Source organism: Magallana gigas, chromosome 1 (assembly GCF_963853765.1).
Source record: "Magallana gigas chromosome 1, xbMagGiga1.1, whole genome shotgun sequence".
Lineage (NCBI taxonomy): Eukaryota > Metazoa > Mollusca > Bivalvia > Ostreida > Ostreidae > Magallana > Magallana gigas.
The window spans coordinates 71,512,818-71,537,527 of record NC_088853.1 but is presented as its reverse complement, the minus strand read 5'-3'; the positions used below and the strand labels follow the sequence as shown (position 1 = coordinate 71,537,527).

General features: G+C 33.2%; 1 protein-coding gene and 1 long non-coding RNA gene across 2 annotated transcripts; both read right to left on the bottom strand.

Moving 5' to 3' along the window:
- Positions 1–3,146: 3,146 nt before the first annotated feature.
- LOC136272643 (uncharacterized) lies at positions 3,147–8,708 on the bottom strand. Its single transcript, XR_010710625.1, has 4 exons — positions 8,565–8,708; positions 8,242–8,361; positions 6,965–7,084; positions 3,147–3,435 (listed from the first exon to the last, which is right to left on the bottom strand). It is a non-coding gene; the product is annotated as an uncharacterized lncRNA (long non-coding RNA).
- Positions 8,709–12,744: 4,036 nt separating this feature from the next.
- Positions 12,745–18,928, bottom strand: LOC136269755 (uncharacterized). The gene is made up of 4 exons (XM_066074556.1): positions 18,806–18,928; positions 18,483–18,602; positions 17,063–17,182; positions 12,745–13,704 (listed from the first exon to the last, which is right to left on the bottom strand). Exons 1-4 carry the CDS (start codon positions 18,876–18,878, stop codon positions 13,652–13,654), a joined length of 366 nt encoding a protein of 121 aa, XP_065930628.1. The 5' UTR covers positions 18,879–18,928; the 3' UTR covers positions 12,745–13,651.
- Between the last annotated feature and the right edge of the window lie 5,782 nt (positions 18,929–24,710).

Below are 24,710 nucleotides of genomic sequence, written 5' to 3'. Positions count from 1 at the left end.
TAGAACACTATTGAATCTTTATAAATAATGAGAAACATCAAGGGCCCCTACCCTGAGGGCTGAACTTTTCAGAGTCATCTTCAAGTGGTAAACCACTGCCACCATAAAAATATGGTGATATGGAAATCTCTAGTTTATGAGACATTAGACCCTAAAGAATAAGCACTATAATATTTATAATAGGATTTTAAAAATCGGGCTCTGAAACATCGGAAACAAAATTTCTCTAAAGCAGAGGTTTAGCCTTGATGAAATTTTCACAAACAGACAAACAGTCTGATAGATTTATCAATTAATTCTTAAAACATTCTCGTTTAATACAATTTCAGAACACAGAATTATGCATATAAGTGTATAACTTGTAAAACTTTTTTTCAATAATTTACCTAAATTAAGTTCTATGTGTAATTCCATTACACACATGTTCAACTTTCAGCATTGTCTATAAAAATAATAAATCGGAAAAAACGAATTTTAACCTGTACATATGATTTCAGATATACATGTATGCAACCTGGGAGTGTAGAAACATTGATTTTAATCCTTACTGGATTTCCATAAATAGTGTTTATAAAATCTGAACCAAAAGCGTAAGGGAGAAACCCTACTATGGAGGAAAAAGCTACTATATAGTAGCTCCCCCCTCCCCCCCCCCCCCCCCGGGGGGGGGGGGGAGGCTACTATATAGTAGGTTTTCCGGTGGGAAAAGCTACTATGGGGAAAAACTGCTATGCAACAACGGTTCATATTGTGAACGGTAAGGCTCGCTTTTTGAATGGTAACAGTCATTCTGTGAACGGCAAAGTTCGCTTTGTGAACGGTACGGTTCGTTTTATGAACGATAGGTTTAGCTTCTTGCACGGTACGCTTTGCTAAAACAGTTGAATGTTTTGCGAACGGTTTGTGCGTTTATAAATGAGGTAAGTGTAGCCTGAATGTTTTGAATTATCTCGAAATTTGGTTAGTTTTTTGCCCCATTGGATTGAGCAATCTGGTAATATTCCTCTATTTATATCATATATTTCAAAAGCATTTCTATCAAATTAAAATCAGAACTTCCATCCGTTCCCCAGTTTGTTGATACGTTGCGTGAAACGTGTAATCGTTGAAAATCGGAAAGCGGGGAATAGTTAAACTTTGATTAGTCTGACATTATTTGTATTTAATTTTAGATAAAATTTAATTATGAAAATATATTAAAAAACTGACTTAAATCCGATATGTTTTTGTTAATTCAGCTATCTCTGTCGACTATTCTAGCAAGCACCTTAAGTTTTTATATCTATATATCTACATGTACCTGTATTTGAATCTTTAAATACATCTAATCCATTTAAAATTGTTTACAAAAATGGACCCGACTTTTTAGGATATTTCTTTAGTTTTCCTTTATCGTTGTCTTGCTTTCCGGCTAGTTGTTTTTTGTACAAGCATCTTTTTTTTTCTTCATTCATAATTTTTATAATGATAATTATTTATTGCGTACAAGTACTACTGCCGATCAAAGTCCCCTGATGAACAGACGATGTAAAAACAAAATACACACAATTAATGATAAAATAAACAAGATTTCCAGTTTGAAAATCTTAAACTCAACTACTATAAAGTGTTTCGACACGGATTTGTATTCATTTTAATATTGATTTTTCTAATTTTTTGCACTTGTTTGTATACACAGATCACTTTTACATGTAACCCGTTATCTCTTCTCTTACCTGAAATAACAACCCGTATATAGTCAAAAAATGACTATTGGTTTTTGTTATTCCGTTAAACTTTACATGTACATGTAACATAACTCTTACGATAGATACCCAACTAGATACAAACAATAAGTCAGTTGCTTTTAATGTCGATATTTATAATTTGGTTAATTGGCATCTCTTCACTGTTTGATTTGGTTGGCACCTCTTCACTGTAGCATTTAACTGACAATAACAAACTCTCAACTATCTCAAAAATCCTTAAAACGAAATACAAATCCAAAGCAGAGCAACACGGACCTCTAAAAAGATAAACAATGTTTAAAACATTTGATAAAAATAATCAAAATAGTATTACAAGGAATTCTGTGAACATCGATATTTAACAATGATTATAAAATCTGCCATCCAATTCTAAGTCGAAAACAAAAGAAATGATTAAAGTCTAAGAAAGGAAATAAAACATTTTTTTTGTTACGGTTTTAATAAAAATGATAGCGTCAAGTTTTAGTATGTTATCTTATCCCGTATAAAAAAAAAAATCTAACAAATATTGAACTTATCTGGTCAGCGATTATATCCGTCTGTATTCATCAAAAGACATTATCTTAATAAGCCTTATATGAAAGCTGCACTCTTATTGGTACTGTACGCTTTTTTTTCTTTTTTTTTCTCTTTGCCGTTTTTGGGCTGGTATTGCATATATTATATTACATGCATTTTACACGGTTCGTTTCGTGAACGGTATGGGTCGCTTTTTGAACGGTACGGAACGGTTCGTTTATGAGGTGTAGGAGCACATTTCAGGGTCTGTATCATAGTTGATAATATACAAATATTGACTGGGGTTGAGGGCAACATTGATAATGGCATGTTGTGCAAAGTTGCGTTAGCGCGACGGCGTGTTGTGCAAAGTTGCGTTAGCGCGACGGCGTGTTGTGTGTTAGCGCGATGTCTAGTTTATCTGAACGCGATAATGGCCCTATCCGGACACCATACTCGCCCGAGTTTAATTATCGCCACCGTATCTCAGATTCTAATAGTTTGATAGAGTTGATTGAAATTTCATATGTTGTCGAATAGTATTTAATGAATATGTTATGTAAACAGTGAGTAAAAATGAGTAACCTATGAAACCTGTGGCGGAGCTGCTGTACGGTGTATATACATTCTCAGGTTATTTCGACTGAGTGTAGTGATTCACAAAACTTTGTATGTATGTATGGGGGGGGGGAGGGTTGTCCTTTATTAAATTATATAGCATATTTAAGGCATTCTTTTTTGTCCAGCCACGGCAAAAATAAACGATCATCTACCCATCTGGGGAAAGCTATGCGGATTGTGGACATTGGCTTGTTTCGTCGATTAATAAGGCTACACTATAGATGAGTTTGAACTTTGAAAGAAAATCGATTCTGCTGGTGTAAATAGGTAAACGCCTACTTATTGTAAAGATAATTAATACTTTATAAATACTAATAACCAACATATCAGATCAAGCAGCTTTAAACATGACGGATGGCACTTGTGGGACGCATACACGGCTGTTTGTCATTAATAACTAAACTAAATGGAACATATCAACTTTTGATAATATTTGTGTGTTTTATTTATTTCCAAACACACTTTCCCGCACTCTTTGAAGTATCTTCTTTTCTCTTTTACAATCCCGTAAATATTCATTTCATTGCTGGTTTTACAGTTGTACTGTTGCGGTCGTCAACCTTGAGCTCTAAAACAAACCGAAAAAAACGTTAGTAAAACATGCAGCACTGTTAAGGCTCATTATGAAAATATTAGTGGGTTTAAACGTTCATACAACGATGCATCTGTTATTACAAAATATTAATGTAAATTTATTTTATAATGATGTAAATGTTATATAAAATGAAACATTATAGTAAATTCTACTTTGTATGACACTTAGTGTGCTCCCCTGAATTGATAGTCACGTGACATGTGTTGATAATTCTTCCGAATGGAGGTCATAGACAAATTTAAATATTACAAGGGCTTACCCTTATTTGAATTAAAAATTCTAATGATAATTAAATTCTACTGCTGCTTTGTATAGAGTTCATCTTTTATAAGAATAAATATCAAAGAGATGAGCTCCGGTTACAATTTATATGACCTTCCTTAAATATTTTACGTATTTATTAATTCATTCGATTGATTTCATCAAAGCAGCAGCACTTTGTAATGAATTCAACATTCCCTTAATTTATATCCAAAAGATCGTAATGATCTGTTTAGTGTATGCCCTTGTAAAAAGCGGATTTAGAACGGCTTCCCGATGACCCTACACAACGAACTTGTACAGTAAATAGTCTAGAAAAGAAATACATGTAATACACGCTCTAAAGATAATAACATGCCGAATCAAAACAATCATAATAGATAGTATTTAATGGTATGATCATTGATTTAAGATCATCTTGTTCATTTATAAAATGCATTTTTCCATGTTAAAAAATTTTTCTACACAAAAATATGTGTCAAAATTTACAATATGACGTCAAAGACAAGTGCACCGCGATCAGTCATTTGTTTATATTTATTTTCTGTTTGACTTATTTGACTACAAAGTTGCACGTATATGTAATTTTCAATGTAGTTTACTGTTTTCGTAGCCATAACAATCGGTAATTACTTTATATACTAGCATTTATGACGAATTGTTGTTTTGTGTGATGTTATAGTTAACATTTCCCGTACTTTCTGGTCGGCGCAACCACAAAGTAAACCGTTATATTGCTGCGCACTGCTAAGAAAATAAACGGAACTTGCAAAAACAATATACATGTAAGAACTCTGTCAAAGATAGATTGATCGTACTTAGAATCAAAGTTGACCTAGATATTCTCATGACAAATCTGTATACCAAATTTCAATTCATTATGTGCAACCTCGGCGACCAACCCCCCCCCCCCCCTTTAAAAAAAAACCCACCGGAAACTGCTTTTAATTAGAAGTCGAAGGGGCATTATATTTCTTAAAATACCTCCATTGACCCAAAGAAGAACGGGCGAAATAATTTAAATCTGTACTTTAAGTTGATAAAATAAAAAGAAAACTGTTGTTTGTTCCACCGACATACAGACAGACAAAAAGACGGACATCAATTAAGCAATATGCCCTGCTATCTTTGGAAGAGGAGGGGATGGATGCATTGCGATGTGTATTCCACCCTTTTTTATGTTTTTGTTGGAAAGAATGTTTTAAATATATCTAAAATTTATTGTAAATCTAAAACGGATAACATTAAAATCCATCATTTTAAAGATGAAATCAATAAACAAAACACAATTAAAAAACAACACTTCAGAACTGAACCCGAACAAGTCCACCACTCTAGCGACTGAGCTACGCGGATTCTAGCTTCAGGACTTTGGAGCCCAAATCTCGAGAATGCGTGGATCAATTTGAAAAAAAAATTAAATCAAATTTCATGTTCTAAAGCGTCTCTATCTAATATTAACATTAACAATTGTAAAAGACAAACAAGTTGGAAAAATAAGGTTTTTCGTTTTCTTTCGGTGATGACCAGAAGTGATGGCAGACGTTTGGATATTGAAAGGGCACTGCAGCTGAAGACTCTCTACCAGTTCTATCACTCTTTGATTTTTTTTTTAAAAATTGTCAACAAGCAAAAACATAAAACTTTTAATATCTCGTGACCGGAAGTGCTGATCAAAAAAGACGCATAATTTTCTGACAAATTTTGTCATAATTAGGATCTGAAACTTTTATTAAATCGGTTGATGCGTTTTTTTTAAAAAAAGTGACAGAAAAAATAAAAAATAATTATAACATTGAAAAAGAAAAAAAAAAACAAACCAAAAAAACAAAAAACCGGAAGACATTAATATTAAAAAGCATTCTGAGAGTATTGCATAAGTAATGCACGTCCCCTACCGGTCTGTATTATTCTATGAAAACCTCAAAGCATACATCTATTTCAAAACTGTTATAAACAAGATGTAATGCTTTAATCAGAGATAAAAAAAAAAGAGGGAAATCAAACTACATCGTTGATGTGGAAATGAAACAAGCATTCTGAGAGTATTGCATAAGCAATACACTTCCCTTTCCGGTTTGTGGAAATTGTGAAAACAACGCACTGTTATGCAGAATATCGAACCCGAACATTAACAAATTGGAATATAAAAAAATTATTTTCCTCGGAAATATGTCAACCAGACGCTACAAAAGTATAAACTTGATCTGTAGTAACATTTTGAAGCTGTTCAGCAAATTTAGTATTATTCCTCAAACGCATAAAGAAAAAAAGTGCGGACAACTGAAGTGGGACAGACAGACGGACGGACCGACCGACAGACGGACTGACGGACGCAGAGGAAAGCTTAGTCCCCTCCGGTGAAACCGGTAGGGGACTAAAAACTAGACGCGATTGCTATATTGTTGCAATAACGAGAGGTCTTCCATTTGAAAGCTTTATAAATTAGACCATATGGAAATTTGTTCTTTTCTATCATTTCTTAACACTTCAATAAATTACATTTACCCATTTAAAAGAATTTCAAATAAATACATATTTTACTTTAAAAAAATGCTTTTGTAATTTTTGATTAAATAAAACTTGAAATAAGTAAAAAACAATATTATTAAACCAGAGTCATCAACTATAACGACTGAAGTACACGGACTCTCGCTTCAGGACATTGAAGCCCAAAATCTCGAGAATGCTGGATCAATTTTAAAACAAATGTTCATAATCTAGGTAATATTTTAAGTTTTTTATTTCCTTCCGGTGCCGACCGGAAGTGACGGAAGGCTTTCATATATGCAAAGGACATTGCGGCAGGACACTTTCTACCATCCCTGAACATGTTAAAAGTTCTATATCTTTGATATTTTTTTTTAGAAAAATCGTGAACAAATAATAACATAAAATCCTTTTTATCTCGGGACTGGAAGTAACGACCAAAAATAGCGCGTAATTTTCTTACAAATTTTGTTAATAATAAAATCTGAAAGTTTCATGAAAACGCCTGAAGCGTTTTTGAGAAAACATGACAGAAAAAAAACCAAAAATAATACTAGTGAAAAAAAACAAAACAAAAAACCAAAGCAACCTCGACGAAAACAAAGTTTGACAGAGCTAGTTTTCTTACTGAAACTGAAAACCTACGCATCCGTAAAATCACTTCCCAACAAATAAGTAAAAAAAATAAAATAAGCCTCGAATGTAAATGAGTCTACAGAATGAGGAATGTCAAAACAGCTTGTTGGCTAACTTGAACAGATTATAGTGCATCCATTGAAGCAGTTGTTTTCCATCAGAGGCACTGCAGCACATTCCGGGTCAGTAGTTATGCAGGTCTTGGCCATATCTTCTGTTACCAAGGGACACCTAGCTATACATAGAAGAAATAGTGTGCCAATAAAAGGACCAGGTTTTATTCTGTTTTTAACCTGAGTCTTATAATTACTTTGATTTTATCTCAGCTTAAAAAAATTGCTTTGTACTTCTGTAAGGAAAATCGTTTCTTATATTAAACAGCTATATATATCTTGCATTTAACATTAGTTTGCTAGAGAAAGATGTGACTAGTATAATATACTGACAAAAAGGAAATCTTCAATATAATACTCTATGTACTCGAAGAACTATATTTATGTGCATTTATATAAAGACTGTTAATGCGGAGATCCTAAAAAAAAAAAAAAAGAAAAAAAAAAAAAGAAAACCAGGTGGCTCTGTGGAACGGTTTTTTTTTAGGAGGATTGACCAAAGTCTTTTTGAGGTAACTTTATTCATTTTCATTTCATTAATCATTTTGTAAATTAGCGAAATGCCGATACAACCGTTTTAATGCAGCGCTTAAAGATAAATTAACAAACCAGTTAGTCTTGTTGAGTATTCGGCCAACCTGTGTACAGGTTGGTAAGAAATGGAAATATTCAAAATATTTTCAGACTGAGAGCTACAGATAAGCAGCTAGAGATTATCTTGCTCTAATTGATCATGCAATTTTGTTTTGTTTCAAGAAGGTTTTTTTTTTTAAAAATAAAAAAAATAAATGAGTTTTCCCTTTAAAAAAGCTCGAAATTGTTAAAATTTTCAGTTTCATTATTCTACAGTTCATTTAGGGCTCTACTAGACTTTTTATAGAAAGATTCTATTGCTTTATCTGAAACGTTGCATGGAAAACGAATCTACCTTTGCATTCCTTTAAAATACAGAAAAAGACATGCACAGGGAACATAGCTTTACCGCTAGGAAACAATAAAAAAGGGTAGTGAGAACGCGTGATAAGTTCAATTTCCTTAAATTAAAAAAAAAGATAACATTTCCAAGGATACGTAGTGCTCGAATTTCGTTGTATTGGTAGTTGGTCCCCCCCCCCTTCGAATTTTCATCCTTGACAAAAACAAATTTTGAAAGAGTTAGTGTTTTTTACTGTGCCTGAAAACCTACGCATCCATGAAATTACATCTCAACAAATAAGAAAAAAAAACCATAACATGATCTTACAAAAATGAGGAGTGTCAAAACAGCCTTTTTACGTACTTAAACATGTCCTAGTGCATCCATTGAAACATTCTCCCTCACTAACTGGCACTGAGGCACATTCCGGGTCAGTAGTAATGCAGGTCTTGGCCATTTCTTCTGTTACTAAGGGACACCCAACTATACATAAAAATAGAGTTCCAATAACGGGAACATGTCTTATTCTGTTTTAAATATGAGTCTTACAATTACTTTGATTATATCTTGGCTTAAAAAATATTCACGTTACTTTAGTAAAGAAAACTGTACTAATATTAAACAATTATGTTGCGGTTAACATTAAATCGCTAGAGAATAAATGTGATTAAGTATAAAATACTCACGGCAACAACATGACACTTCCCTCACTCCGATAACAGATAGAACAAAGAAGATTTTGAAGATCATTTTGGACATCTCTGGCCAGTACCAAGATTCGATCTTTTATATACATCCCCTTATTTACTTAGCAGAATAGAATATTAAATGTCAATTCAATTATTTGTAATTATGGAGATTTTAAACAAGGAAAATGTTTTGATATAATTATTTTAAATACAATTTCGCACAAAAACATCCATTCTGCAAAGAGCAATCTAGGGATTACATAATATAATTGGTTATGAAATAATTTCCATAAGACTATTTTTGGTCCTTGATATTATACTATTAACTGAAATTTTATAGCATATTACATGATAATTTACAGACTGAAATGTGCTATACACCAGTTGAACGGTATGGTTTGGTACGCTTTGTGGACGGTACGGCTCGCTTTGTGAACGGTAACGGTCATTTTGTTAATGGTACGGTTCGCCTTGTGAACGGTACGGTTCGTTTTGTGAACGGTACGGTTCGCTTTGGGAATGGTACGGGTCATTTTGTGAACGGTACGGTTCGTTTTGTGAACGGTACGGTTCATATTGTGAGCGGTAAGGCTCGCTTTGTGAACGGTAACGGTCATTTTGTGAACAGTACGGTTCACTTTGTGAACGGCACGGGTCATTTTGTTAACGGTACGTTTCGTTTTGTGAACGGTAGGTGTTATATAGTGCCTTTTCCCCCTAGCCATCTTTCCCCCCTGACAAATGGCTATATAGCAGTTCTTCCCCCCGGAAAAAATGGCTATATAGCAGTTTTTCCCCCACAGTAAGCTGACTATATAGTGGGCTTTCCCCCTTTTTATAGCAAGATTACCCCCGCGGAAAACCTACTATATAGTAGATTTTCCCCCATTTTTACTTTCCCGCTATGTTTATTGCGGACCATTCGTGACAATAATTTGCAATAACTGATAAGACATTAATTTCTTACAAAAAAGGATAATTATGGCATTTATTAATACATAGAATAAAATACATGATTTTTCAACCTCAAATATGAACTAAGGCATGCGCCTTCATAACATGCATGTGTCATTTTCGTTTATTTCACCAGTTCTCATCGCTTTTTGGAACAACTTTTACACGGATTTCGGAATACCTCGAATCTTTTTCATCTAATCGATGCTTATCTACAGTTTTGACTCCGACGTTATAAACACGTGAGAACACATTTGAGTGAAAATACGCCGGTTTGGAAATTTAATTTTCCAATGTATTACCATCAATGTATAAGCTTCTCCCAGGGAACTAACTGACCGATCTTGACTTAATTTTGTAGAGGAAGGGAATAAAAGTGGAAATGTATTGCCCCTTCGTCCAAAAGGCTATTAATTCTAAATTTATACCGGTAGAATTGACGATCTTCTTCTAAATATCAAACGGGAGACAGGATGCAATGATATGATGAGAAACTGAAATGTTTTAGTTTTACTTTGATTGATGGGGTTCTAAATCATGGGTAAGGGGTATTTTAGTCATGTATTAACAGCAAGTGTAAAGTTAGTGTTTACCATTTTGTTTTAAAGTTACGCATATTCATATTTTTAAGCACATTTCTACGAAACACGAGATATCATGATGTAAACATAAAAAAAACCAATGAAATGTCTTCACAACCAGAACAATGTCAGTATCTTTGCTGGTTACTTTGGAAAATATGAAATGGAGCCTGAACTAACTTTATGTTTATATTGTCACTCACTATTTGCTAATTTTTCCACTTTTAAGTTTGCAACGTGATTTATAAATATGCAATTTTGAAAACGATGCCATATAAATCAAGATAAACGATTCAATTACCTAAAAAATTTATACTTTAATAATCTGTTTCATACTAGTATTTTTGCAATAAAGATTTACTTGTGTGCCATATTATTTCTTCGAACTATTAAACAAGGGTAATTAAAAAAAAACAGAAAAAACAAACAAAACCCCAAAACAACCAACACATATATTGTGATGAGCTGACTTTTTAAAAATATAAGCTTGTTCTTCTAATCAACTAACAAGTAAAAAAGTCGTAGATGCGCTTAGGTTGGTTATTTATTTTTGATTGTCGGTTTCTCCTTTTATGAATAAAAGTTCATTGATTTATTTATCTAATTATTTATTATATCATGAGTCATCTTATGAATTGATTAAATGTTCTGAAGAATAAAGAATTTTACCCGCGTACCTTAAATTTTGTTCGTAAATTTAAAAAAAAAAGCAGCAGAATTAAACGTAATTTTCAATCATTTTGATAAAGAAATATACAGTAATTGTGTATTTTTAAACGATGTTTTTACTTTTAAATGACCGTAAAAATATGTCCATGTGGTCATCTATAGTTTTTGTGATATGGGGCCATAAAAAATACATATTCTTTATGATTGGATTTCAAACATCGGGCTCGAAAACAACAAAGGCTCCTACCATGCATGGGGGCTTAAATTTTCGGTGTCATCTACTAGTGGTATACCACTATCACTTGAAAATATGGTTAATTGGTCATCACTAGAGTTTGAGATTTGGGTCCCCACTTATAGAACACTATTCAATCTTTATAAATAATGAGAAACATCAAGGGCCCCTACCCTGAGGGCTGAACTTTTCAGAGTCATCTTCAAGTGGTAAACCACTGCTACAATAAAAATATGGTGATATGGAAATCTCTAGTTTATGAGACATTAGACCCTAAAGAATAAGCACTATAATATTTATAATAGGATTTTAAAAATCGGGCTCTGAAACATCGGAAACAAAATTTCTCTAAAACAGAGGTTTAGCCTTGATGAAATTTTCACAAACAGACAAACAGTCTTAGTTAAACTTTGATTAGTCTGACATTATTTGTATTTAATTTTAGATAAAATTTAATTATGAAAATATATTAAAAAACTGACTTAAATCCAATATGTTTTTGTTAATTCAGCTATCTCTGTCGACTATTCTAGCAAGCACCTTAAGTTTTTATATCTATATATCTACATGTACCTGTATTTAAATCTTTAAATACATCTAATCCATTTAAAATTGTTTAGAAAAATGGACCCGACTTTTTAGGATATTTCTTAAGTTTTTCTTTATCGTTGTCTTACTTTCCGGCTAGTTGTTTTTTGTACAAGCATCTTTTTTTTTCTTCATTCATAATTTTTATAATGATAATTATTTATTGCGTACAAGTACTACTGCCGATCAAAGTCCCCTGATGAACAGACGAGGTAAAAACAAAATACACACAATTAATGATAAAATAAACAAGATTTTCAGTTTGAAAATCTTAAACTCAACTGCTATAAAGTGTTTCGACACGGATTTGTATTCATTTTAATATTGATTTTTCTAATTTTTTGCACTTGTTTGTATACACAGATCACTTTTGCATGTAACCCGTTATCTCTTCTCTTACCTGAAATAACAACCCGTATATAGTCAAAAAATGACTATTGGTTTTTGTTATTCCGTTAAACTATACATGTACATGTACATGTAACATAACTCTTACGATAGATACCCAACTAGATACAAACAATAAGTCAGTTGCTTTTAATGTCGATATTTATAATTTGGTTAATTGGCATCTCTTCACTGTTTGATTTGGTTGGCACCTCTTCACTGTAGCATTTAACTGACAATAACAAACTCTCAGCTATCTCAAAAATCCTTAAAACGAAATACAAATCCAAAGCAGATCAACACGGACCTCTAAAAAGATAAACAATGTTTAAAACATTTGATAAAAATAATCAAAATAGTATTACAAGGAATTCTGTGAACATCGATATTTAACTATGTTTATAAAATCTGCCATCCAATTCTAAGTCGAAAACCAAAGAAATGATTAAAGTCTAAGAAAGGAAATAAAACATTTTTGTGACGGTTTTAATAAAAATGACAGTGTTAAGTTTTAGTATGTTATCTTATCCCGCATAAACAAAAAATCTAGCAAATATTGAACTTATCTGGTCAGCGATTATATCCGTCTGTATTCATCAAAAGACATTATCTTAATAATCCTTATATGAAAGCTGCACTCTTATTGGTACTGTACGCTTTTTTTTCTTTTTGCCGTTTTTGGGCTGGTATTGCATATATTATATTACATGCATTTTACACGGTTCGTTTCGTGAACGGTATGGGTCGCTTTTTGAACGGTACGGAACGGTTCGTTTATGAGGTGTAGGAGCACATTTCAGGGTCTGTATCATAGTTGATAATATACAAATATTGACTGGGGTTGAGGGCAACATTGATAATGGCATGTTGTGCAAAGTTGCGTTAGCGCGACGGCGTGTTGTGCAAAGTTGCGTTAGCGCGACGGCGTGTTGTGTGTTAGCGCGATGTCTAGTTTATCTGAACGCGATAATGGCCCTATCCGGACACCATACTCGCCCGAGTTTAATTATCGCCACCGTATCTCAGATTCTAATAGTTTGATAGAGTTGATTGAAATTTCATATGTTGTCGAATAGTATTTAATGAATATATTATGTAAACAGTGAGTAAAAATGAGTAACCTAAGAAACCTGTGGCGGAGCTGCTGTACGGTGTATATACATTCTCAGGTTATTTCGACTGAGTGTAGTGATTCACAAAACTTTGTATGTATGTATGGGGGGGGGGGGTTGTCCTTTATTAGATTATATAGCATATTTAAGGCATTCTTTTTTGTCCAGCCACGGCAAAAATAAACGATCATCTACCCATCTGGGGAAAGCTATGCGGATTGTGGACATTGGCTTGTTTCGTCGATTAATAAGGCTACAATATAGATGAGTTTGAATTTTGAAAGAAAATCGATTCTGCTGGTGTAAATAGGTAAACGTCTACTTATTGTAAAGATAATTAATACTTTATAAATACTAATAACCAACATATCAGATCAAGCAGCTTTAAACATGACGGATGGCACTTGTGGGACGCATACACGGCTGTTTGTCATTAATAACTAAACTAAATGGAACATATCAACTTTTGATAATATTTGTGTGTTTTATTTATTTCCAAACACACTTTCCCGCACTCTTTGAAGTATCTTCTTTTCTCTTTTACAATCCCGTAAATATTCATTTCATTGCTGGTTTTACAGTTGTACTGTTGCGGTCGTCAACCTTGGGCTCTAAAACAAACCGAAAAAACCCGTTAGTAAAACATGCAGCACTGTTAAGGCTCACTATGAAAATATTAGTGGGTTTAAACGTTCATACAACGATGCATCTGTTATTACAAAATATTAATGTAAAATTATTTTATAATGATGTAAATGTTATATAAAATGAAACATTATAGTAAATCCTACTTTGTATGACACTTAGTGTGTTCCCCTGAATTGATAGTCACGTGACATGTGTTGATAATTATTCCGAATGGAGGTCATAGACGAATTTAAATATTACAAAGGCTTACCCTTATTTGAATTAAAAATTCTAATGATAATTAAATTCTACTGCTGCTTTGTATAGAGTTCATCTTTTATAAGAATAAATATCAAAGAGATGAGCTCCGGTTACAATTTATATGACCTTCCTTAAATATTTTACGTATTTATTAATTCATTTGATTGATTTCATCGAAGCAGCAGCACTTTGTAATGAATTCAACATTCCCTTAATTTATATCCAAAAGATCGTAATGATCTGTTTAGTGTATGCCCTTGTAAAAAGCGGATTTAGAACGGCTTCCCGATGACCCTACACAACGAACTTGTACAGTATATAGTCTAGAAAAGAAATACATGTAATACACGCTCTAAAGATAATAACATGCCGAATCAAAACAATCATAATAGATAGTATTTAATGGTATGATCATTGATTTAAGATCATCTTGTTCATTTATAAAATGCATTTTTCCATGTTAAAAAATCTTTCTACACAAAAATATGTGTCAAAATTTACAATATGACGTCAAAGACAAGTGCACCGCGATCAGTCATTTGTTTATATTTATTTTCTGTTTGACTTATTTGACTACAAAGTTGCACGTATAGGTAATTTTCAATGTAGTTTAATGTTTTCGTAGCCATAACAATCGGTAATTACTTTATATACTAGCATTTATGACGAATTGTTGTTTTGTGTGATGTTATAGTTAACATTTCCCGTACTTTCTGGTCGGCGCAACCACAAAGTAAACCGTTATATTGCTGCGCACTGCTAAGAAAATAAACGGAACTTGCAAAAACAAAATACATGTAAGAACTCTGTCAAAGATAGATTGATCGTACTTAGAATCAAAGTTGACCTAGATATTCTTATGATAAATCTGTATACCAAATTTCAATTCAGTATGTGCAACCTCGGCGACCAACCCCCCCCCCCCCCCCTTTAAAAAAAAAACCCACCGGAAACTGCGTTGAATTAGAAGTCGAAGGGGCATTATATTTCTTAAAATACCTCCATTGACCCAAAGAAGAACGGGCGAAATAATTATATGATAAATCTGTACTTTAAGTTGATAAAATAAAAAGAAAACTGTTGTTTGTTCCACCGACATACAGACAGACAAAAAGACGGACATCAATTAAGCAATATGCCCTGCTATCTTTGGAAGAGGAGGGGATGGATGCATTGCGATGTGTATTCCACCCTGTTTTATGTTTTTGTTGGAAAGAATGTTTTAAATATATCTAAAATTTATTGTAAATCTAAAACGGATAACATTAAAATCCATCATCTTAAAGATGAAATCAATAAACCAAACACAATTAAAAAACAACACTTCAGAACTGAACCCGAACTGAACCAGAACAAGTCCACCACTCTAACGACTGAGCTACGCGGACTCTAGCTTCAGGACTTTGGAGCCCAAATCTCGAGAATGCGTGGATCAATTTGAAAAGAAATTAAAACAAATTTCATGTTCTAAAGCGTCGCTATCTAATATTAACATTAACAATTGTAAAAGACAAACAAGTGCTGATCAAAAAAGACGCATAATTTTCTGACAAATTTTGTCATAATTAGGATCTGAAACTTTTATTAAATCGGTTGATGCGTTTTTTTAAAAAATGTGACAGAAAAAATAAACAATAATTATAACATTGAAAAAGAAAAAAAAAAACAAAAAAAAAAACGGAAGACATTAATATTAAAAAGCATTCTGAGAGTATTGCATAAGTAATGCACGTCCCCTACCGGTCTGTATTATTCTATGAAAACCTCAAAGCATACATCTATTTCAAAACTGTTATAAACAAGATGTAATGCTTTAATCAGAGATAAAAAAAGAGGGAAATCAAACTACATCGTTGATATGGAAATGAAACAAGCATTCTGAGAGTATTGCATAAGCAACACACTTCCCTTTCCGGTTTGTGGAAATTGTGAAAACAACGCACTGTTATGCAGAATATCGAACCCGAACATTAACAAATTGGAATATAAAAAAATTATTTTCCTCGGAAATATGTCAACCAGACGCTACAAAAGTATAAACTTGATCTGTAGTAACATTTTGAAGCTGTTCAGCAAATTTAGTATTATTCCTCAAACGCATAAAGAAAAAAAGTGTGGACAACTGAAGTGGGACAGACAGACGGACGGACGGACCGACAGACGGACTGACGGACGCAGAGGAAAGCTTAGTCCCCTCCGGTGAAACCGGTAGGGGACTAAAAACTAGACGCGATTGCTATCTTGTTGCAATAACGAGAGGTCTTCCGTTTGATAGCTTTATAAATTAGACCATATGGAAATTTGTTCTTTTCTATCATTTCTTAACACTTCAATAAATTGCATTTACCCATTTAAAAGAATTTCAAATAAATACATATTTTACTTTAAAAAAATGGTTTTGTAATTTTTGATTAAATAAAACTTGAAATAAGTAAAAAACAATATTATTAAACCGGAGTCATCAACTATAACGACTGAAGTACACGGACTCTCGCTTCAGGACATTGAAGCCCAAAATCTCGAGAATGCTGGATCAATTTTAAAACAAATGTTCATAATCTAGGTAATATTTTAAGTTTTTTATTTCCTTCCGGTGCCGACCGGAAGTGACGGAAGGCTTTCAGATATGCAAAGGACATTGCGGCAGGACACTTTCTACCATCCCTGAAAATGTTAAAAGTTCTATATCTTTGATATTTTTTTTAGAAAAATCGTGAACAAATAATAACATAAAATCCTTTTTATCTCGGGACTGGAAGTAACGACCAAAAATAGCGCGTAATTTTCTTACAAATTTTGTTAATAATAAAATCTGAAAGTTTCATGAAAACGCCTGAAGCGTTTTTGAGAAAACATGACAGAAAAAAAAACCAATAATAATACTAGTGAAAAAAAAACAAAACCAAAAACCAAAGCAACCTCGACGAAAACAAAGTTTGACAGAGCTAGTTTTCTTACTGAAACTGAAAACCTACGCATCCGTAAAATCACTTCCCAACAAATAAGTAAATAAAATAAAATAAGCCTCGAATGTAAATGAGTCTACAGAATGAGGAATGTCAAAACAGCTTGTTGGCTTACTTGAACAGATTATAGTGCATCCATTGAAGCAGTTGTTTTCCATCAGAGGCACTGCAGCACATTCCGGGTCAGTAGTTATGCAGGTCTTGGCCATATCTTCTGTTACCAAGGGACACCTAGCTATACATAGAAGAAATAGTGTGCCAATAAAAGGACCAGGTTTTATTCTGTTTTTAACCTGAGTCTTATAATTACTTTGATTTTATCTCAGCTTAAAAAAATTGCTTTGTACTTCTGTAAGGAAAATAGTTTCTTATATTAAACAGCTATATATATCTTGCATTTAACATTAGTTTGCTAGAGAAAGATGTGACTAGTATAATATACTGACAAAACGGAAATCTTCCATATAATACTCTATGTACTCGAAGAACTATATTTATGTGAATTTATATAAAGACTGTTAATGCGGAGATCCTAAAAAAAAAAAAGAAAAAAAAAAAAAGAAAACCAGGTGGCTCTGTGGAACGGTTTTTTTTTAGGGGGATTGACCAAAGTCTTTTTGAGGTAACTTTATTCATTTTCATTTCATTAATCATTTTCAAAATTAGCGAAATGCCGATACAACCGTTTTAATGCAGCGCTTAAAGATAAATTAAAGCTGACATGAATTCATAAATACGCATTATTTCCCTTTTATCTCCGACTACCGCCATATTAGTTGTCGATTTCTATTGTTCTGCTCATCGCTACACACCCCCTATATAAGCTTTTATGAATTCATGTCAGCTTTAACAAACCAGTTAATCTTGTTGAGTATTCGGCCAACCTGTGTACAGGTTGGTAAGAAATGGAAATATTCAAAATATTTTCAGACTGAGAGCTACAGATAAGCAGCTAGAGATTATCTTGCTCTAATTGATCATGCAATTTTGTTTTGTTTCAAGAAAGTTTTTTTTTTTAAATAAAAAAATAAATGAGTTTTCCCTTTAAAAAAGCTCGAAATTATTAAAATTTTCAGTTTCATTATTCTACAGTTTATTTAGGGCTCTACTAGACTTTTTATAGAAAAATTCTATTGCTTTATCTGAAACGTTGCATGGAAAACGAATCTACCTTTGCATTTAAAAAAAAAAAAAGACATGCACAAGGAACATAGCTTTACAGCTTAAAAACAATCAAAAGGGAAGTGAGAACGTATGATGAGTTCAATTTCCGTAAATTAAAAAAAAAGATAACATTTCAAAGGATACGTAGTGGCTCGAATTTTGTTGTATTGGTAGGTAGTCTCTCTCTCTCTCCCTCCCCCCCCCCCCTGGCCCGAATTTACATCCTTGACGAAAACAAGTTTTGAAAGAGTTAGTTTTTAACTCTACCTGAAAACCTACGCATCCATGAAATTACATCTCAACAAATACGAAAATAAACCCATAACATGATTTTACCAAATGAGGAGTGTCAAAATAGCCTTTTTACGTACTTAAACATGTCCTAGTGCATCCATTGAAACATTCTCCCTCACTAACTGGCACTGAGGCACATTCCGGGTCAGTAGTAATGCAGGTCTTGGCCATTTCTTCTGTTACTAAGGGACACCCAACTATACATAAAAATAGAGTTCCAATAACAGGAACATGTCTTATTCTGTTTTAAATATGAGTCTTACAATTACTTTGATTATATCTTGGCTTAAAAAATATCCACGTTACTTTAGTAAAGAAAACTGTACTAATACTAAACAATTATGTTGCGGTTAACATTAAATTGCTAGAGAATAAATGTGATTAAGTATCAAATACTCACAGCAACAACATGCCACTTCCCTCACTCCAATAACATATAGAACAAAGAAGATTTTGAAGATCATTTTGGACATCTCTGGCCAGTACCAAGATTCGATCTTTTATATGCATCCCCTTATTTACTTAGCAGAATGGAAAATTAAATGTCAATTCAATTATTTGTAATTATGGAGATTTTAAACAAGGAAAATGTTTTGATATCATTATTTTAAATACAATTTCGCACAAAAACATCCATTCTGCAAAGAGCAATCTAGGGATTACATAATATATTGGGTTATCAAATATTTTTCCATAAGTCTATTTTTGGTCCTTGATATTATACTATTAACTGAAATTTTATAGCATATTACATGATAATTTAAAGACTGAAATGCCCTATACACCAGTTAAACGGTTCGGTTTGGTACGCTTTGTGAACGGTACGGCTCGCTTTGTGAACGGTAACGGTCATTTTATGAACAGTACGGTTCGCTTTGTGAACGGTACGGTTCGTTTTGTGAACGGTACGGTTCGGTTTGTGAATGGTACGGGTCATTTCGTGAACAGTACGGTTCGTTTTGTGAACGGTACGGTTCATATTGTGAACGGCAAGGCTCGCTTTGTGAATGGTAACGGTCATTTTGTGAACGGTACGGTTCGTTTTGTGAACGGTACGGTTCATATTGTGAACGGCAAGGCTCGCTTTGTGAACGGTAACGGTAATTTTGTGAACGGTACGGATCGCTTTGTGTACGGTAGGGGTCATTTTATGAACGGCAAAGTTCGCTTTGTAAACGGTACGGTTCGATTTGTGAACGGTAGGTTTAGCTTCTTGCACGGTACGCTTTGCTATAACAGTTGCATGTTTTGTGAACAATTTGTGGGTTTTATAAATGAGGTAGGCGTAGCCTGAATGCTTTGAATTATCTCGGATTTTGGTTAGTTTTTTGCCCCATTGAATTGAGCAAGCTGGTAATATTCCTCAATTTATATCATATATTTCAAATGCATTTCAAATTATCAAATTAAAATCAAGACTTTCATCCGTTCCTAACTTTGTTGATACGTTGCGTGAAACGTGTACTCGTTGAAAATCGGGAAGCGGGGGATAGTTAAATTTTGATAAGTCTGACATTATTTGTATTTAATTTTAGATGAATTTAATTATTAAAAAAAAACTGACTTTAATCCGATATATTTTTGTTATTTTACCTTAAGTTTTTATATCTATACATCTACATGTACCTGTATTTAAGTCTTTAAATGTTTCTTATCCATTTAAAATTGCTTTGAAAAATTTACCCAACTTTATTAGGATATTTCTTTAGTTTTCCTTTATCGTTGTCTTGATTTCCGGCTAGTTTTTATTTGTACAAGCATCTTTTTATTTCTTTATTCATAATTTATATAATCACTGAATGATAATTATTTATTGCTTACAATTACTACTGCCGATCAAATTCCCCTGATGAACAGACGATGTAAAAACAAAATACACTCAATTAATGATAAGAAAAACAATGATTTTCAGTTTGGAAATCTTGAAATCGACTGTTATAAAGTGTTTCGACACGGATTTGTATTCATTTTAATATTAATTTTTTACACTTGTTTGTATACACAGATTACATTTACATGTAACCCGTCATCGCTTCTCTTACCTGAAATAACAACCCGTGTATAGTCAAAAAATGACTATTGGTTTTTGTTATTCCGTTAAACTATGTACATGTAACATATTTCTTACGATAATTATGTATACAACTAGATACAAACAATAAGTCAGTTGCTTTTAATGTCGATATTTATAATTTGGTTGGCATCCCTCACTGTATGATTTAACTGACAATAACAAACTGTCAACTATCTCAAAAATCCTTAAAACGAAATACAAATCCAAAGCAGAGCAAACACGGACCTCTAAAAAGTTAAACAATGTTTAAAACATCTGATAAAAATAATCAAAATAGTATTACAAGGAATTTGTGTGAACATCGATATTTAACAATGTTTAAAAAATCTGCCATCTAATTCTAAGTCGAAAACCAAAGCTATGATTAAAGTCTAAGAAAGGAAATAAAACATTTTTGCGACGGTTTTAATAAAAATGACAATGTTAAGTTTTAGTATGTTATCTAATCCCGTATAAAAAAATCTAGCAAACATTGAACTTATCTGGTCAGCGATTATATCCGTCTGTATTCATCGAAAGACATTATCTTAATAAGCCTTATATGGAAGCTGCACTCTTATTGGTACTGTACGCTTTTTTTCTTTTCTTTTTTTTTGCCGTTTTGGGGCTGGTATTGCATATTATATGCGTTTTACACGGTTCGTTTCGTGAACGGTATGGGTCGCTTTTTGAACGGTACGGAACGGTTCGTTTATGAGGTGTAGTAGCACATTTCAGGGTCTGTATCATAGTTGATAATATACAAATATTGACTGGGGTTGAGGGCAACATTGATAATATTAGCCCACGAGGGAGGAAATAAGGGGGCTAACATAATGAATGTTGCCCAGTAATACAGTCAATATTTGTTTTTTCATGAAACGGAAGTAGTTAATGAAAATCAATAACCCCTTTCAGTTCTCTAGAGTATGTTTTATTCCTTCCTGTTTTGAACTCCTTACTGTTATGCGAGACTTTTGTCACGTGACAGAATGGTATATAAAGCGGAGACAGAACTCTAAGAGTCATTTTTGGAGTCGAAGTCGCCAAGTGGAGATCGAGGAAAAATGAGGTTATAGTAAAAGATAGATCTTACGTGCCTGAATAAGGCTGTTGAGACTTGAAAATAAAGCTTTGTACCTATTTGAAAGTCGACTTGGGAATATCTAAATTTCATTCGGGGTTGTGCACTCTTATAGTGCGGTTACACTGGCGTCGGAAGCAAATTGAAAGTGGGGGGCTAGACTGGTTCTCAGAAATATTGAGAGAAAAAAACCTAATTCCCAAAATCATGAAAATTCTAATCCGGGGGGGGGGGGGGGGGGCCTTTTCTTCCAAAACAAAAAATCTTACCTACCATAACATATTGTTTCCCCCTAGCCCCCCCCCCCCCGTTCCGACGCCTATGGGTTATACATAAGAGCGCAGTGGCAAGCGTTAGCGCTCTAGAGAAAAATAAGGAATAGTGTATTGTTGATTTAAATTTGTCATGGAGAAACATGATTTATTCATCATAGCTTAAGTAGAGCAGCCAAATTAGAAAGAACTCAAAACTTTACAATAATATAAAAAACAAACCAAAATTCACCATCAATTTTGCGCAAAGTTATTTTTGAAACATTGTAGGCATCAAACCGTCACTTCTGACATTCTGTTACGAATTAAGTTACAGATGTTTTACATGATTTTAGTTCACAGGAATTCCCACATCCTTATATCCGTTATGATAGCAAACCGTCGTATTGCGCTTCTAACTAAGCTTGGGTAATCTTGACTGATTTGCTTTTATGACGTCGCCTTGTTAAGGAGTCGCGAAAAGCTATTTACGTCACGATTTACGAATAAACAAATCAGAAACAATTAATTGAAATAGAGGAAATGTTCTCTAGATATTATTCCCAGCCTGTGTAACGAAAAATAGTGATCCCCGTAGAATAATGACCGTGGGTAGTTTTTCGACGTACATGTGTGAATGACCCCCTTGCTGTAGTATTATTTGATTTTTTTTATTTAAGAAAAAAAACCCTGGGGTTATTTTTCTTAATGTTAAACTAAAGAGAAATAATCGACATTGAAAAATGACCCCCGCTGTAAACAAAAATAAAAATGATTTACCCCGTATATCTGACTTTGAAATTAATTGAACTTTTTCTCTGTTTAGCTGATTTTCAAGTTATTAACACCGAACTTGTGAAGAAATCGTCAGGTTTTTTTTTCATATCCGTAGCAAACACACACAAACACAACACTTACATTGCCACAAATTGATTGTTAAGAGTTATGTCTCCTCTCGCGTCAACAAATGGTGGGAAAATGACGCTTCACTTATGTAGAAATCTGCTGAACTGTACTTAATACTTTACCATGAATAATTCTTATCAATATTTTATATATCATTATTATTAAAAAAACATATTATACAATAATTATGCACAGCTTGCTAAACTATATTTCATTACGATTTTACAAGTACACCGATAGCAAACTGTCAGGTCTACACGTGTGTGGTTAGAAATCTGTGAAGGTGTTGCTACTATTGTAAACTCATTCCGTAATTTGAAAAAGAAAACAAAAGAATAACACATTCACACACAAAGATCGATTCCCTGTTTTGGGAACGTCTGAGTCAGACTGGGTCAAGAATTAGAAAAATACGGTTCTGAAATTGACATTAGAGAAACTAGCTTTGACTTAAGATAAGGGAATTTTCAGACCAGGTAAGATATCAATATATAATTTTATAAAACCTAGGTATATCTTAGTGTGCTTTATTCAAATTTACAAAAAAATAAATTGATCTAAACAGAGGAATTATTGGTTGTTGACGTACCATTAGAATACTGTAAACCAACTTTTATTGGTTGTTGACGTACCATTAGAGTACTGTAAACCCACTTTTATTGGTTGGTGACGTACCATTAGAATACTGTAAACCGACTTTTATTGGTTGGTGACGTACCATTAGAATACTGTAAACCCACTTTTATTGGTTGTTGACGTACCATTAGAATACTGTAAACCCACTTTTATTGGTTGTTGACGTACCATTAGAATACTGTAAACCCACTTTTATTGGTTGTTGACGTACCATTAGAATACTGTAAACCCACTTTTATTGGTTGTTGACGTACCATTAGAATACTGTAAACCGACTTTTATTGGTTGTTGACGTACCATTAGAATACTGTAAACCGACTTTTATTGGTTGTTAACGTACCATTAGAATACTGTAAACCGACTTTTATTGGTTGTTGACGTACCATTAGAATACTGTAAACCGACTTTTATTGGTTGTTGACGTACCATTAGAATACTGTAAACCGACTTTTATTCGCGACGACTTTTTTTCGCAATTCATCCGAGATGAACTGGGCTGCATTTTACAAAAGAACTTACGACAAAGTCGTAAGTATTTACTGTCTTGTAAGATGATCTTTAGAGAACCAAATTGACATAAAACCATTTGTTTAAAAATACTTCAATTTCCATAATCATATTTTCCAGCCATAAGAATAATTCATTGATTAGTTGGTGACTAATTAGCATTCATCAATTCGGTCGTAAGTAGTAAGTTCTTTTGTAAAACGCAGCCCTGGTTCGCAGCGACTAATTTTCGCGACTAAACCTTATCCACACCTGTTTCTTTTATTACAACTATATGGTAAATACTGGTCCGCGGCAAGAAATGTTCGCAAACCTCGCGAAAACTTCTCGCGAATAAATATTGGTTGACAGTAATATGCAGTCCTTCATATCTTTAAGTACAGACTTTAATTCCCTTTAACAAATAACAACCAGTTAGCAATCTATATAAGACCAAAATACGTTCTGTCATTTTTATGATATTCTTGTAAATCTAAATTACACGAATCTGACGATATATTATATTATAATTTTTTTATTTGAATTAAAGTCCTTACCATGACAACCCAATCTCAAATGCAAAAACATATTTTTGTTAAAACTTGTATTTTGATGAGCTTTTTTGGACAATGTCGTGTGAGAGAGTAAAAATTAAAGTCCAAAGTCCTCAATTTATAAAGATCTAACTACACTGAACCGAATGTGGGGGACACGTAAATGAATAATCAGGTGCTTTTGAATTACGAAATGTATCCTACATATGGACATTCATAGATCTGAAGGCTTTGACAAAAGGTAAAAGTCACTTTTTAGGAGCGTTAAGATCCCACCAAAAGCTTTGCAAGTTTTACACGACAGCTTCCCATTCCAATATGACAGCTACTTGTGA

What these genes read in the sequence shown, in the direction of transcription:
- LOC136269755 (XM_066074556.1), bottom strand. Translation starts at nt 18,878, where the DNA reads ATGTCCAAAATGATCTTCAAAATCTTCTTTGTTCTATATGTTATTGGA. An exon ending in GGAAGTGGCATGTTGTTGCT is followed by an intron (nt 18,603 to 18,805) that starts GTGAGTATTTGA and finishes TTTTATGTATAG; the next exon opens with TTGGGTGTCCCTTAGTAACA. An exon ending in ATGCACTAGGACATGTTTAA is followed by an intron (nt 17,183 to 18,482) that starts GTACGTAAAAAG and finishes TTCTATGTATAG; the next exon opens with CTAGGTGTCCCTTGGTAACA.